General features: G+C 38.4%; 2 protein-coding genes across 8 annotated transcripts in view; one reads left to right on the top strand and one right to left on the bottom strand.

Moving 5' to 3' along the window:
* The window catches only part of LOC308590040 (uncharacterized protein), a gene marked incomplete at its 5' end in the record, with an annotated part of 378,432 nt that overhangs the window by 290,242 nt on the left and 72,880 nt on the right, over positions 1–15,310 (bottom strand). The window lies entirely within an intron of this gene.
* The window catches only part of ROBO1 (roundabout guidance receptor 1), a 587,586-nt gene that overhangs the window by 534,937 nt on the left and 37,339 nt on the right, over positions 1–15,310 (top strand). For all 4 annotated transcript variants that reach the window (XM_081199572.1, XM_081199571.1, XM_081199573.1 and 1 more), the window contains 7 exons: positions 78–246; positions 350–516; positions 1,877–1,998; positions 2,909–3,140; positions 4,891–5,012; positions 8,300–8,471; positions 11,261–11,458. In XM_081199572.1, the coding sequence (XP_081055698.1) occupies positions 78–246; positions 350–516; positions 1,877–1,998; positions 2,909–3,140; positions 4,891–5,012; positions 8,300–8,471; positions 11,261–11,458 (1,182 nt within the window). The remainder of the gene's footprint in view (positions 1–77; positions 247–349; positions 517–1,876; positions 1,999–2,908; positions 3,141–4,890; positions 5,013–8,299; positions 8,472–11,260; positions 11,459–15,310) is intronic.

Here is a 15,310-nt window from a genome sequence, read left to right as displayed (position 1 = left end):
TGTAATAAATGATATATACTAATGTGAGCACACTGATGAGCATATGTCAGCTTTGAACTTTTATCACTGTTCACTAGAATTTGGAGTTCCAGTGCAGCCACCAAGACCCACTGACCCTAACTTGATTCCCAGTGCACCATCAAAACCTGAAGTTACCGACGTCAGCAAAAATACAGTAACACTATCATGGAAGCCTAATTTGAATTCAGGTGCAACTCCAACCTCTTATATAATAGAGGCGTTCAGGTATTATGTCTTTATGTGATCTGGTTGTGCTTATGTTTTAGGTTCTTAAACTACAGGCATGTACTAACCTGTTTCTGCTTGTGTGTGTGTGCTTTATCCCTAGCCATGCAGCTGGCAGCAGCTGGCAAACTGTAGCAGAAAATGTGAAAACAGAAACATTTGCAGTTAAAGGTCTGAAACCAAATGCAATTTATCTCTTCCTTGTGCGGGCAGCCAATGCATATGGAATTAGTGATCCCAGCCAAATATCTGACCCAGTGAAAACACAAGGTAAAACATGTATTTAAGACTGAACTAAAGACAACCATTTGTTTAGATATGCTTCACTGAAAGGAAACAGAAAAGAAACACCCATTTTAGGAAATAGATAACAAGGCTGTCAACCAAAAAGGGGCTTAATGCTGAGGAAACATCTATAGCAGATCCTACTGAGAAACAAGCCACTTTTTAATCTAAACAGTTTATTTCTGGGCAGTAGCCTCTGTAGTTTCACATCAAATCAAAATCTGGATAAGTACACAGTTCTCTCCGAGAAAATGTGCCAGCAGAGTTACTAAAGTTTCAAAAATCATCTGTTTCTTACAATTAAAATTTAGGTGTTATGCTAACTAAACATAAGTTGTCATGAAATCAAGTCATTCACTTGCCTTCCAGCATAATGGGGTGGGGAAAACAAGCCCCAATGCCAAAATACATTTGTATGGCATTCAGTACCATTTTATGAGAGATAAAATATAAGCAGATGCTTTTAAACTGAGTCATATCATTAATCAATCTACCCTAGAATTCTTTATTTTTATGGCCACTGGCTATCCAAGGACTAAGGGCAGAAGTCATGGATTATTGCAGAACAGATACAGTATTAAGCTGAGCTACATTTTTGTCTGCCAAAGATGATGTTGGGGGTGTACCAAGAAAAATCAATATTACTTTTAATTCAGAAGATTATTCCAAACTTTGTGATCCACTAATTGAATTATTTGACCCACTTGTAATGCTTCTCTTTGTATATAACAACAATATTTTTATCCACTTGGATCCAGCAGTACCCTGCAAAAGTGGAAAAGAACTTCCACACATGCAAGTTTCTCCCCAATTTTCATGAATTCCCCTTTCCACTGCAGACGCTCAAACCACATCCACTGCTGCTCCAATTATAGTGGCTTGGAAATATGGAAAATGTAGGCGTACTGAGCATTACTGGAGAGTAATGTTGGAGGCACAGAAGCTTGTCTCTTTGCCTGCCAGGTAGTTGGAGCTCCAACTGCCCAGCAGGTTCAGAGGCAAAGAAAGACAGCATGCCCTGAGCTGGAGGAAGATGACAGATAAAGTCACTTCAGTTCCTCCTTGGCTCTGTGTTTATTTCAAAGCTGCAGCGGAAGATCAGGTGCAAGACCCCAAACCTTGGGAGACGGGAGTATCTTAGCAAGAACAAATTTGATTGGCCACCAAAGCCATCGAAAATAATTCCCAACCCAATGTATTGACCCTTGATTTATTTCTTGATTGTGTCCCCATTCTATCTTGGATGCAATGCAAAATATACACTCAGTGGTACAATCAAACCTGTTTTTCAAGTCTCTGTCATGTATCTTTTAAGGCTAACAATAGTTTGTTGACATTGTTACAGATGTTCCACCTACAAGTCAGGGTGTGGATCACAAACAAGTACAGCGGGAGCTGGGTGATGTTGTTCTACATCTCCATAATCCTACAATCCTTTCTTCTTCCTCAATTGAAGTTCATTGGACAGTAAGTAAAGCAAAAGTGCTAGTAGCTTATAAAAAGAATTTTCCCAACAGCATACAAAATACAACAACATACTCATGATAAACTCTGAACAGTTGTTGCTAAGGCATTAGGAGCTTTAATTGCTATTAATTAATAAGCAAGCTATACACACGTGCACACATACACTTGTTGGGTTGCATTCTGATGTCATGTTCAGAGAAGGATCATTTGCAGTTTGCTACATTTTTCAGTTCACATATTTTCTTCTTAAAGAGACTTTAGTGATTCTTATAATAATAGAATCGTAGAGTTGGAAGGGACCAAAGGGTCATCTAGTCCAACCCCCTGCAATGCAGGAATGCAGAATTCTTCTTCTTAGAATTTGTAAGTGGACCAGAACAGGGCAGCCTTAAACAAAAAAACCAGGAATATGGCTTTTTTTTTAAAGTGTGTGGTGAGGGGGGCATACAGTAAGATTGAAAATAAAAGCTTTGGGAATAAAAAATAAAATAAATGTCTGTTTAACTTGGATCTCTTATGTTTAATCCAAACTCTCTGCCCATGACTCAGGGAGCTTTCAGTTTCTATTGTCCAATGTGCAACAAGAAAAACAGTTTTTGAAATGAAAGGGACTTTCAACAACAGTTTGCAATATGTCACGAGGGCCTACTGTTCAGAGAAAAATAAATAAAATCCCACTGGGCAAGTGCTATCACTTCAGTGTTTTTAAAGTAGCCTATTAGATCACAGTCGAACAGAGCTGTGCTGCCATTTGAGGTTAGTAGTATTAAACTACCAAGAAACAGGGAAAATGCAAAAACGAGCAAGCTCCATGGTTTTCTGTGACTACTAACATGTATTAACACCTAAAACTGTTTACACTTGATGCTCACTAATGTATTAATATGGCTGTTCTATTTCCACGTTTAAGGTTGACCAACAATCCCAATATATTCAGGGATATAAAATTTTGTACAGGCCAACAGCTGGTTCTCAAGGAGAATCTGAGTGGTTGATTTTTGAAGTAAGGACACCAACAAAAAACAGTGTTGTGATTCCTGAGCTCAAAAAAGGAGTGAACTATGAAATCAAAGCTCGACCTTTTTTTAACGAGTTTCAAGGAGCTGATAGTGAAGTGAAATTTGCCAAAACTCTGGAAGAAGGCAAGTAGCAGCATGGCTGTCTTCATATTATCTTTTTGAATTACTTTTTTGCCTGTTTCCCCCTGATGTATTTATGGTTTGATGTTCTTTGAAGTGTTTTTTTTTTATTGGAACTCAGCCCTCTGCCACAAAAGAGAACTGTCAATGCATAGGGCTGATCATTACGTGATTTGTTTGTTGACACAGAAGTAAATATTCAAAAGCATGTGAATGGGAAATCCCCTCAAAGACATAATAGGAACTGTGATGTTCCCCTCTGTCTCTTTCTGTTGAGTTCATGGTCTGGTCACAAATGACTTTGTGTCAAATTCAGACACTTGAAAATCACTGTCTAGAGTAGATGGCAGACACTGCTGTAACCATGAAAGAGCTGCGGTTTACATATTAGGGGACTTCCTATCTTCACTAGTTAAGATAAGAGATTTGAAGATCATGAATGAAGACAATAAGCATGAGTTAAATTAGCAACACTCAGCCTCCTTCCTATTGGTATGTGTTATATATAAATATGCTCAACAAACCCCCTCTCCCCACCCCACCAAATGTGATTACACCTCTGTGGATGCTAAACATAATGCCTGATATAGGCAGAGCTAGAGTATGTGGAATTCTAAGTGCTGAGTGGAAAGTGGTTGATTGTGATGGGTCTTCTGAGCCCATGGATCTGGAAAACAAAACGTTTGATGTGTGGAATGGGTCTGTGTAAGACACAATACCCTTCTCCCCCTTCAGTTTTTGATGTAGTATTTCTTTGCAAGGTACATTCTTCTGCACTTGAATCTTTTTCTAGTAAATTCCAGGGGCCAATAGAACAATTTCCTTATTGATCATGGAATATTCATTCTATATGAGCCCAAAGTCTTTTTGTGGTTCTTCTGTTCTTTCCTTTTGTAGGTCTGTCCTTAGACCAAGAAAAAGAATGGGCACTCACAGCTAAATTGCCTGCCTGTTTTGTTTTGCTTTGTTTTGGGGTCAGTTCAAATATTTAATTGGAGAGCTTATTTTGTATCCAAACACAAACCACCAACATATGAAGGATGAACAGTGTGGATTTTCTTGTACAGATCATGTGCACACGGGCAATTTGTGATCATTAGTAGCTGGTTCATCACATTAAGTCTGTAACCACTGTTTGTGCACTTGGTTTGTTTTGTTTTCTTATACAAACTCCAAAGCATGATCAAAGCTATAGACATTTTAAATAGGTCTCAGATGTTGTCCAGAGTTGTTGTTTTATTATTATTATTATTATTATTGTAATCGATTTGTATACTCTTTCTTTGATTTACAGAAACTCAGTTAATATTTGAGGTATTTGGATCATCATGTGTTCAGTTTATCACATCAACCTTTGGGAAATAGTTTGTTTTAAATTATACCCCTCACCCTCAAAAAAAGATTGTCAAGGCATCTTGTTGAAGAAACTTTTCAAAACTAGCATTATATCTTCAAAAGCCCAATTGACCAGATTCTCTGATACCACGGGACAAATATTTCTTACTTTAAAATAAGGTTAAAAATCTGGGGGCGTCTTATGGGGGCGTCTTATACATGGATAGTGCATATGCCCATTTTCTAAATTTGGGGTCCCCAAAAGTAGGGGGTGTCTTATATACAGAAAAATACATCTGTGTGTCGCCAAATCAGTATTGTCTGCGTCCTTAGCTGTAGCCTTTTAAAAGCACTGCTCAGTGACAATGAAACAGAAAAAACAGCTTTAATCACAACCATCCTTTCTTCCCACAAACAGCTCCAAGTGCTCCTCCACAAAGTGTTTCAGTAACTAAGAACGATGGAAATGGCACTGCGATTGTAATAACATGGCAACCTCCCCCAGAGGAGACGCAGAATGGGATGGTTCAGGAATACAAGGTAATATCTAGTTCTAACCTGGCAAATTATTGGCAAGCTATTGGCAGAGAATTTGTTTGTGGTTTCTTGGCTCCATCTGGTGGTAAAAATCAAACCATAATAAAAGGATATGCCCGTATCTTTTAAGTCTGTTCGTTTAAAATTTTCATATATGCATTTGTGTTGTACTAGTAAATAAACATATTGATGTGCAATCAGAAACCTATAAAGTATGCTAATTCACTCTTAAACTGCTCTCCTCCTTTTACTTTATAAGAGAACTGCAGGCGTAAATTAAAAGAGAATAGTGACTGTGTACAAGCATATTATGACACCAGTAAGTTATCATAAGAAATGGACATACATAAGAGTAAGCCAAGTGTAAGATTTTGTCATTTTAGGAATATGGGAAATGTACTAATTTTACTTCTAGTTTTAAAAAATTCTTATTGATAAGAACATGGCTGATGTGAAAATTTTTGGAAGCACTGTTAGGAAAACATAAGAAAAATTTCTTATCATGTTACATTCTTTACATTTACCACTGTGCAATAATATAAAACAATCTATCATATTTCTAATTTGATTTTATCTTACAATGTTTTCAATTTATTTCCACTGCTGCCCTCCATCCCTTCTAGTCAACTTCCTTTCCCCAGGTCAGGCATTCTCTCCTCATACTTATATCCTGCCCTTCCTCCCAGTAGGAACATGGAACAGCTAACAATGCTGTACTACATACACATAAGGATATAATTTTATATATATATATATATATAAAATTTAAAACATTATTACACACCTAGAAATGAAAACTTAATAGAAACACCATTAGTAGAGAAAACAAAAGTGATAAAGTCAGCAAGAAAAGTTGGTTGCCTTCCAAGCACATGAGTAAATAGAAAGGTTTTTTTTACCTTGTGCTTATTAAAACACTATTTGGAGAAATGCCATGGTTGGTTTGTTGGTCTCTGGCTTAGCATTTTGTGTTAACCAGACCAATGCCTGAGACACTAACAAAGACATATACAGGCTTATAGAATGGAATGTAACAACTTATTCACTAGTGTGTCACTAGTCAAGTGACTTGACTCTAAGGCACTGATGGGCAATCTTGGACCTCCAGCTGTTTTGAGACAACAATTCCCATCATCCCTGACCACTGGTCTTGTTGACTAGGGATGATGGGAGTTGTAGTCCCAAAACAGCTGGAGGGCCAGGTTTGGCCATCACTGCTCTAGGGGGTACATTTTAAAAATGAACTATCTAGAAATTCCTCCAGAATTCTTTGCCCACAAATCCAGACGTCTCCACAGGAGAATTTTTTGTTTTCAAGATTTGCCACTAGTACATTATGTGCCAAGAAAGGAAGGACAGCTATATTCAGTAACGTATAAGGATGTAAGATGAAGGTCTACCAGACTTGCATGTTGAGCGTACTACTTTATGGAAGTGAGTCATGGGTAACTTACACCTGCCAAGAGTGATGTGTCAGTGCCTTCCATATGCACTGCATGAGGCAGCTTTTAGCCATCACATAGCAAGTCTCAAACAAAGATATGCTCTCCCAAGCCCACATTCCCAGCAAGTTTGCACTTCTGTCTCAGTGACCTCTGTGCTAGTTTGGGCACGTACACAGGATGGAAGATGGCAAGACCCTCAATGATGTGCTCTACAGGGAACTGGCTTTCGGCACTAGGCTTCTTGGCAGATCGACTCTGTATTACAAAGATGTCAGCAAATTTGACATGAAGGCTGACAACATCAACCCCTTGCAGATGATAGCAGCACCTGGAGACAGACAGGTTATGTACCCACAGCAGTTTCCAGAGAAGGAATGATGGCTGGGAGGAGTGCAGAGGGAAGAAATACCATGGCGCACCTGTAGCTGCAAAAGCAGACACCTTCATCTGCCCCAACTGCAGTAAACCATGTCTCTCCCAGATCAGTCTCTACAGCCACAGCAGGCGTTGTAACCCTCCAACAGTTTGACTTTACCACTGAAGGCACACTCTTCCATTGTCTCTCTAGACAGGCAGATGTGAACAACAACTTAAGGACAAAGCAATCTCAGACGAGAATTCAAAGTCTGAGATCATCCTTTATTATAATAAAACTAAAGATTATTTGATCACCTGTGACCAGATGGTGTCTACATACCTGATCAAACAGTGGCCACTTATGGGTGGTGGTTGTTCTTTCCCCCAGGCATAACATAAATTGCCTGCTTTTTTTGGAAGCTGAACATAGCCAGCTTTCCAAGGATGTCAAGAGACAGCCTCAGGTCTGTTAAAGCCCACCACAGCAGACACCAAGAAAAGGAACAGGTTTCATATGAACATAAGAAGAGCCTTGCTGAATCAGGCCAAAGACTCATATAGCACAGGATCCTGTTTTCACAGTGGCCAATCAGACGCCTATGGGAAGCCTGCAAGCAGGACCTGAGTGGAACAGCACATTCTCTACTAGTGATTCTCAGCAACTGGTATTAGTAGCTGTTGTCAGGGAGGCATTGCTCACCTGTCTTCTGAACATCCATGTGTTCTTTTGAATGCCGAGTGCCCTGAGAAAGGTGAGGCGCAGGGCGTTCAGCGCAATGCAGGAGCACTGCCACCATGCCTGACTGTGGTGAGCTCTTCATCCATCTTCATACCTCTCCCCTGAGGAACCAGGAGTGACACTCAATGTTCAGAATGCAGGTGAGCTATGCTGTCCTGCCTGTGCCATGTGCCACAGAGAGGCATACTTCCTCCAACAACAATATAGTTATCATGTCTAAGAGCCTGTGAAAACATTACCCTCCATGAATTTGTCTAACCCTTGAAGGGTATGAGTTTAAGGAAATAAATAATTACTGTGGTATATCCTTATAAAGAATGTTGTTCATTCCTGTTTGAGTCCGTTTAGAGTGTTACAGATGAAATTGTATTCTCTGCACACTAGGCAAGGAGTAGAATAACAGTTTACTAATGCAATGGACCTTGGGGGAAGCCATGTATTACTTCCCAGAGTTGTAGACTATTGAATTTTGCTGCATTAATACTTACCATATGGACAGTTTTGAAATTTCAAAAATAGAACAAAAAGTGTTGTATATTATCAGGTAACCTTATTCAGATAGTTATTCAGATGGCTCGTTTTTAATAGTGTTTATATCAGTTTATTAACAGCTTTTACAACAGAGCTATTAACTTAGCTAAATGCAGCTTGCTATGTAAATCAGTAAATGCCATATGGCACATTTTATATCATTATTTATTTATTTCAAAGCCTATGTACACATGAGAGTTGCTTTTTTTTCTTTGCAGGTCTGGTGCCTTGGCAATGAAAGTCGATACCACATAAATAAGACAGTGGATGGTTCCACATTTTCTGTAGTAATCCCGTCTTTAGTGCCTGGTATTCGATACAGTGTGGAAGTGGCAGCAAGTACTGGAGCTGGAGCTGGAGTGAAAAGCGAACCACAATTTATTCAGTTAGGTAAGTGATTTGTAATAACTTCCTGCTTTGTTTTACATTTAGTGTTTGATGTGGGGCAGGGGAAATCCAGATGTTCTGCATTGTTTTAATCAGATGAGGCAAGAATCACTGAGTGAGTTGAATTTGCTTCTGCCAATAAAACTCTCTTCATTTTGGAAGCACTGCAGAAACCCTTCTTCCCATCCAAGCCCATTATTAGGCCAAATTTAAAGGCTACTTATAACCTTTAAAGCTCTGAATAGCTTGGGACCAGGGTGGCTTCTCCCATATGTATCTAGCTGAACCTTAAGATCCTGTTCATAGGCCCTGCTTTGTGTAAAACCCTGAAGAATGAAGTGAGGCAATTAACCACCAGGGAAGAGGGCCTTTTCAGAAATGGCTTCAGTAGTGGAATGATCATTCCAATGAGGCTTGCCATGCACTATCTCTTGTGATCTTTTCAGGGCACTAGAGAACTCTTTTTTTAAACACCCAAGCCTTTTAAGCCTATTGTCTAGGCTTTTGTTTTTTATATCTACTTTCAATTTTGAGGATGAGACAAGTCCTGTTTTGTTGCTTTGATATTGTATCTTCATCTTTAATTGTTTTGCTAATTGTTTTTTCCATCTGTAACTGTTTTTCATTTGTTTCTTTGTTTTACTCGTTTATTGTAAGTCACCCATAGAAACTGGTGTTATGGGGAAAACAGCCTGATAGAAGGGTAACAGCTTCCCCATTTCAGCACAAATAAAAAAGCTATTAGAAGGCTGATCACACAACTCCCAGTGTCTTGCTTAATTCAATTCAGATTGTCAGTGACTTTCTCCCTCTGGAGAGGCATGAGACCTACTAAAATTGAGGCAGAGTTGTGTTCCAGACAGTTCTGGGGTCTCTTCTGGCTGATGGATCTGGTGATGCTTGAAACCCTGACTTATCTGTGGAGCACAAGTGCTCACTTCCAGTTTGTTGAGCCCAGGTCTATTGCAGAGCTGAAAGCAATGAAGCAGGTTAGAAGATGGCTGGAACACAAGTGGAAGAAGATTCCAGATTAACACAATGGGACACAAGTGTGTGCTCATTGTTGAGCCTTTGCTGTGGTGGTGAAGGCATTGAAAAAGACTTATCTTTCTGCCTCTGTTTATAGAGTAGTACATACCCTTTCACTTAAAAAATACACAACTTGCTTGTAAATTGTTTGGTGACTTTTCTTAATGGGAAGTGATATAAATTTAATAAACCTAACCTAAACCTCACTTAAAATCATCTTCAGGTGGGCTGCTGCTATTTGTTTAAAAAAAGTAAGCACCTACCCACCCACAAAAACATTTTAAATGAAATGCGTTGCACATTGATCTAATTACAATTTTGTTTGGCACTTATATTTCAAATGACACACAGTTGCTTTTTAAAAAACTGGAAGAACTGCTCCAAGTGACTTCAGTATTGTCACAAACATCAACCTATGCATACTGCGAAAATTGCCTTTTAGCAGCAAACTGGAAGGATTGGTTTCCCCTGAGGCTAATCTTGGGGAGGCGATTGTGCTTCTGCCAAAAATGCTGTGAGTACCCTTCCGTAGCTGGGTCATCACTAAATTATGTACATTTGGGTGCACCTATAGAGAATAGTAGATGATGCATTAAATAACTGATTGCCAATTGATTTCCTGTGGCTCTTTCAGTTTTGTGCACCAGACAGGTCTTGAGGCACCTCATTTTGCCAATAAATTAATGTTTCTCATAAACATATTAACCTGTGTGAATACACATCATGCATTTATGAGAAGCTTCACTCAAATAATTATAAATGTTAAGTGTATTATTCATGCCTTAGACATCCCAAGAGAATGAATACAAGCAACTCTCCTTGAACTTTTATTGCTCTAACAGCTCCCATTATGAGGTGTGATTTGTGAACTAATTAGCATGCCTTTCATGATGATCTGCTAGCAACTGCAAGTATCTGTACTCCCTGATGTTCTTTTGTGCTTAAAGTCACAACCCCTGCACTGGACTGACTGTACAGAGACCCACTGGTGATGTACAGAGACCCACTGGTGATGTTGCAGGGGGCTTTTTTTGCCCCTTGTTCCCTGGGTGACTGTTAGAATTCAATTGTGATCTTTTATACAGTTTCCACATTAAGTTATTGTGAACATAAGAAATGTTGAATACTCTATATTGATTGTGTTACAGTCCTGAAAAATTCCAAGCAGAGGTATTCCAAGCACATTTACAGAGAGTATATATCTGTTTTTGGCTTGGGTATGTTGCATACATGTGTATTTGTATAGCTTGTTATCCTACAATAAGCAAGCTAAAGATCATCGGTGGGTTTTTAATGTTGTACACTTTATAATTCGGAAGTGTTGTTCTGAGACCTCCGGGTATAGGGCGGTATATAAATTCAATAAATAAAATAGTAAGTGCTCTCCCCACCAAGAGTTGGATTCTGAGATATAGTTGCTAAACGGAACATAAAAACCCTGAGATACAGGAAGATTGCATGCATATCAGGTTCTTCATAAGGTTCAGTGAATATCTATTTGTTGAAAATTATAAATTGTGGAATATTCAATTTACTATGAAGTTTATGTGTCAAGCCAAACAGGCATGGCTTTTTTATTAGTGTGTCCACAGGGAACTATGCACACTTCCAGAAATGAATCCTGGAGAACCAATTGAATACATGGCAGAACTTTCTAGACTTCATCTGATGGGGGGGGGGAGCTCAAACATCATGTAGCATTCAAATCCTATGACATCAGTGCCTCATATTTGTACTTTCAACTTTTGGGTATGTTTCTTCAGATTCTCATGGAAACCCTGTGTCACCAGAAGACCAAGTCAGTTTAGCCCAACAGATTTCAGATGTTGTAAAACAGCCAGCATTCATTGCTGGAATTGGTGCTGCCTGTTGGATTATCCTTATGGTTTTCAGCATTTGGTTATACCGTCATCGAAAGAAGCGCAATGGACTCGCTAGTACTTATGCTGGTATCAGAAAAGGTATTTTTTGTACCCTTTTATAATCTGAAGTATTTGTTATTTAATTGAATTTATAACGTGATAGCAAGCATTGGCCTTACTCAGAAGAGACCCAAATCTTTCATTGGGTCTATTTTGAGTATGATTTAGTTGGATATCACACATAGTCTCTGTCAGACACAGACTGGTTAACAATAAATGAAAAACCAAATTAATAACTATCCTGTGAGATTTAATACAGCTTTTAAAACTTTACATTTTTAAAACTTCTTGAAAAATGCTTTCATGTGTTAGGTGGTTGTGGGATTTTTATTACTACATAACAGTTATGAAGAATGTACCCTGCCTATCCTAATTTCAGCACACAATGTAATTTATAGAAGGTTCTTTTAGATAATTGGACAGGCTGTGATGGCATGGATGAGAGAAGACATCTTATAGATATCTTTAAATCTAGAGTTAATAAATGTATAGGTCAATCTTTATAGCAACTTTATTTCTGCCTGTAAGGCAGTGCTGATCACCTCACACGTTTCAAAAGATGCTTCTGTTTTAGCTGAAGCTTTTAGAAAGCCATCAAGTGCTGCATGTTGAAGATATTATTGGCCTCAACATTGTGAAGCAGGACAGTTAAAATTGATGAAATAGGTCAGAGTCTTCTCACTGAATGGAAGTCCTCAAAATATTCCTGGGTGCCACTGCTATGTGAAGAGTCAGATGATGCAATGCACTTAGTTTTCCAAACCTCACTGGACGGTTAAAACCAGGCAAGCTTGGATTCTGTTAATGGCAGGTGTACTCATTTGTTAAGAATATGGAATCTACCAGCATTACTTGTGTTGTATTAATTTGGCATCTAGAAGTTTGTGCAAAACCAGTCCTCAGCCCAGGGCCAACAATATTATCTCTGAGAAGTAGTGAAACGGGTGCATTTACCTTAATGATGAGATGGATTTCCGTGTGTCGGTACCATAGCTAATGGTGAAAACCAGATCAGCAAGAGCCTATACTTCAGGTCTCCAACCTAGCACCTGTAGGTGGACACCTTCTATGCCTGCCAGAGTCTTCTCTGTCACCAACAAGAGGACCTGAACCCACTGAAACAAAAATTGGAAGTCTGGACAAGGTTTTATTGTTCCTGTTATCAGAGCAGTTCCTCTTCAGTCACTCTACAATGTTCAGTTCCTCTGCACAATTTCTCTTCTCAACCCTATCTGAAGAAGAGGAGGCAGTAAGCTACAGAAAATGGGCTTGCTAGAGACAGAAAAATAGGAGATGGATGAAAGTACAGGTGGAGAAAAGCATCAAAGAAGCCACCACAATACAAAAATATGTATCCAATATGTATCCTCATGATTTTTACAAGGGATGCATCCCAGCCATCATCAATGGTTTCTATGGATTGCACTGTAAAAACCACCTATATAGCACATGCCAGAGATACTATGGCATATGGATTCACTCCACAGATCCATGTTTTGTGACAAGTGCTGCTTCTGCGATTTGGAAACAGATGCAATTTGACGGTGGCTTGGGGAAAATCCTATCTAAGGATCAAACACAAGAGGAACCATTTTAGAATCTTATTTCTCCACTATTCACTTTTTCATGCCCCACAGCAGCCATTTTGTGACTGGTACACACCTTTTTTCAGAGTGCTACATGTGCCCAAAGAGCCCAAAATGTTGACAGCCCCTGGAGTAGAGGTGCAGTCGCAACCAAGGATGCCTGAAGGTGCAATGTTACCACTTTGTTAAACAGAGAGAGGCAGTAATTACTGATTATTATTTTTCATGTAGTTTGGTTTTTAGAGCAGAGGTCAATTGGCCACAGATCGGAAGCTGTTTAACACCTTGCCGTTTTGAATACTTAATATCCTCATCCACCAAACGATCCAGATCCTTCTTATTAATGTTTAACAGGTTTTATTCACACTGTCTGGTAGCCACTGGACACAACAAAGTAATGGCCTTGTTCAGCGTGCTTATGGTCTACAAATCTTTCAGTAGTCAAAATTCTGAACATGGTCATTAAATGAAGGTAACATTTTTAAACAACTTTAGCAAAAGTAGTGTGGGTTTGAACACTTAAGAAACTCAGTGTCTCTTAGCACACAGAGTGTTGAAAACAGGAAGATCCAAAGGAAAATAGAAGCGACAACTAGTGGCATCACTGTGGTCCAATAAATAACACATGCAGACAAAATGAAGCTGGGACTGAAATTAACTTGTGTCTGTTAATATACCTCTGGGAAAGTTAAGTGAAAGCCTTTGTGCTGTTTTAACCAGTTTTCTTTTAGCTTTACTAATTGCATGGTGAAATGCCGTCTCTTATAAACATTTCTAATAGACTAATACTGTTGGATATAAAAGAAGCTAAATCCACAGCATGGAATGTTAAAAAATCTGATATTCTATTGTTTTATGCTGTTTTCAGTCTTGTGTGTCTTACAAATGTCTATAATGACTCCACAATTTTTTATTAACTTTCAGAATGAATTCATTAGTAAAGGTTCACCAAAACAAGGTTATTAAACACACTTGAAGGGAAACATCATATTCAAGGAAATGTAAATCATTTAAAAATAATAATCTGTCAATATACAGAGCATGAAGTCAGACATGTCACCATAAAAGCTGAGGATCAGTGAACTTCATTAATTCATTTCCCCCCTTTTTGAGCATCTAACTTGAGGCTTTGACAACTGTTAAAATATTTCTGTATTCGCACATACATACATATTGCATTAGCGCCAGTGGGCACAATAAGCATTTTTATCAACTAAGCTTTGATAATTAAGTTTTTGTGTGAGATATGAAGATTTCACTTAGATTGACTTTTGTTTATTTTCTTACAGAACAAAATTATATTGAGTATTTAGTTCACAGAAAAATAATGACAAGAACATTTCATCTTTTTCCATTTCTTTGTTGTTGCAAATTGATGTAGAGCTGATGTAGTCATTCACAAGCAACGCTGTTTTAAAATGCACTACTTTGTGTGTTTGGTGGAAATCCTTATTACTGTGGCTCTGTATTTCCTTTCTTAATGATACTAAATTCCATTGACTATCTGAAAAGAACCAGCAGAAAGAGATCACAATAGGATCCCTGTGATAAAAATTGCACTGCTGCAAATGAAGGCCAGTGCTTAAATTGTTTGGATTTTTCTTTCCTTTTTTCTCCAGCACAATATTCCTAGAAATAAAGTGACCTGATAAGAACAGCAACACATATGCAGCATGTTCTAAATTAGGCTTTTCTATCTCCTTAAAGACTTAAGGACCCTAGATCCTAATATAAAAAACCCAGATCTATAGGAAGAAAAAAGGGAAGGAAAAGGCTGTTGATGTGTCCGTATCTCAGCCATTCCATCATCCCTTTGTGGTCCGCCTGCTAACCTAAATTTCAAGGCCAAAACACATTTAGAAACGATTGTGAAGCTTTTCTTGCATTTCATTGTTTTGCTCAGAATTAAGGAGCATTTCATGGCTTCCTTCTTCCCATTAGCAGTACAGAAAATATATTCTATTGTTCAAAGAAGAGAGAAGTGTGTGCTGGGGGGGGGGGGAAAGGGGGGACTGAGTAGATGTTGCACTGGAGGTCTGCTGTTTGATTAGAGGCCTTATTGATTAAATTAAGATCTATAGGGGCTGTGAAAATGAAGGTTTTTCCCCTGTGAGAATTATTATATTCTGAAACTTTTTATTTAAACTCATAGGCTGGTGAGTCAGGAAATATTACTACAGCAGGTAATCTACAGGGCAGATTAACATTATTAGGTTAAAATAACAAAAGCATCTCAAAAACTGAAGAATAAAAAAATCCTAGTTATTGTGTGTTCTATATTAATAACAGTTAGTTTTTTTAAAAG

The sequence above is a fragment of the Podarcis bocagei genome (genome assembly GCF_964188305.1).
Source record: "Podarcis bocagei genome assembly, chromosome: 6".
Classification (NCBI taxonomy): domain Eukaryota; kingdom Metazoa; phylum Chordata; class Lepidosauria; order Squamata; family Lacertidae; genus Podarcis; species Podarcis bocagei.
This window is presented reverse-complemented; position numbering and strand designations above follow the sequence as displayed.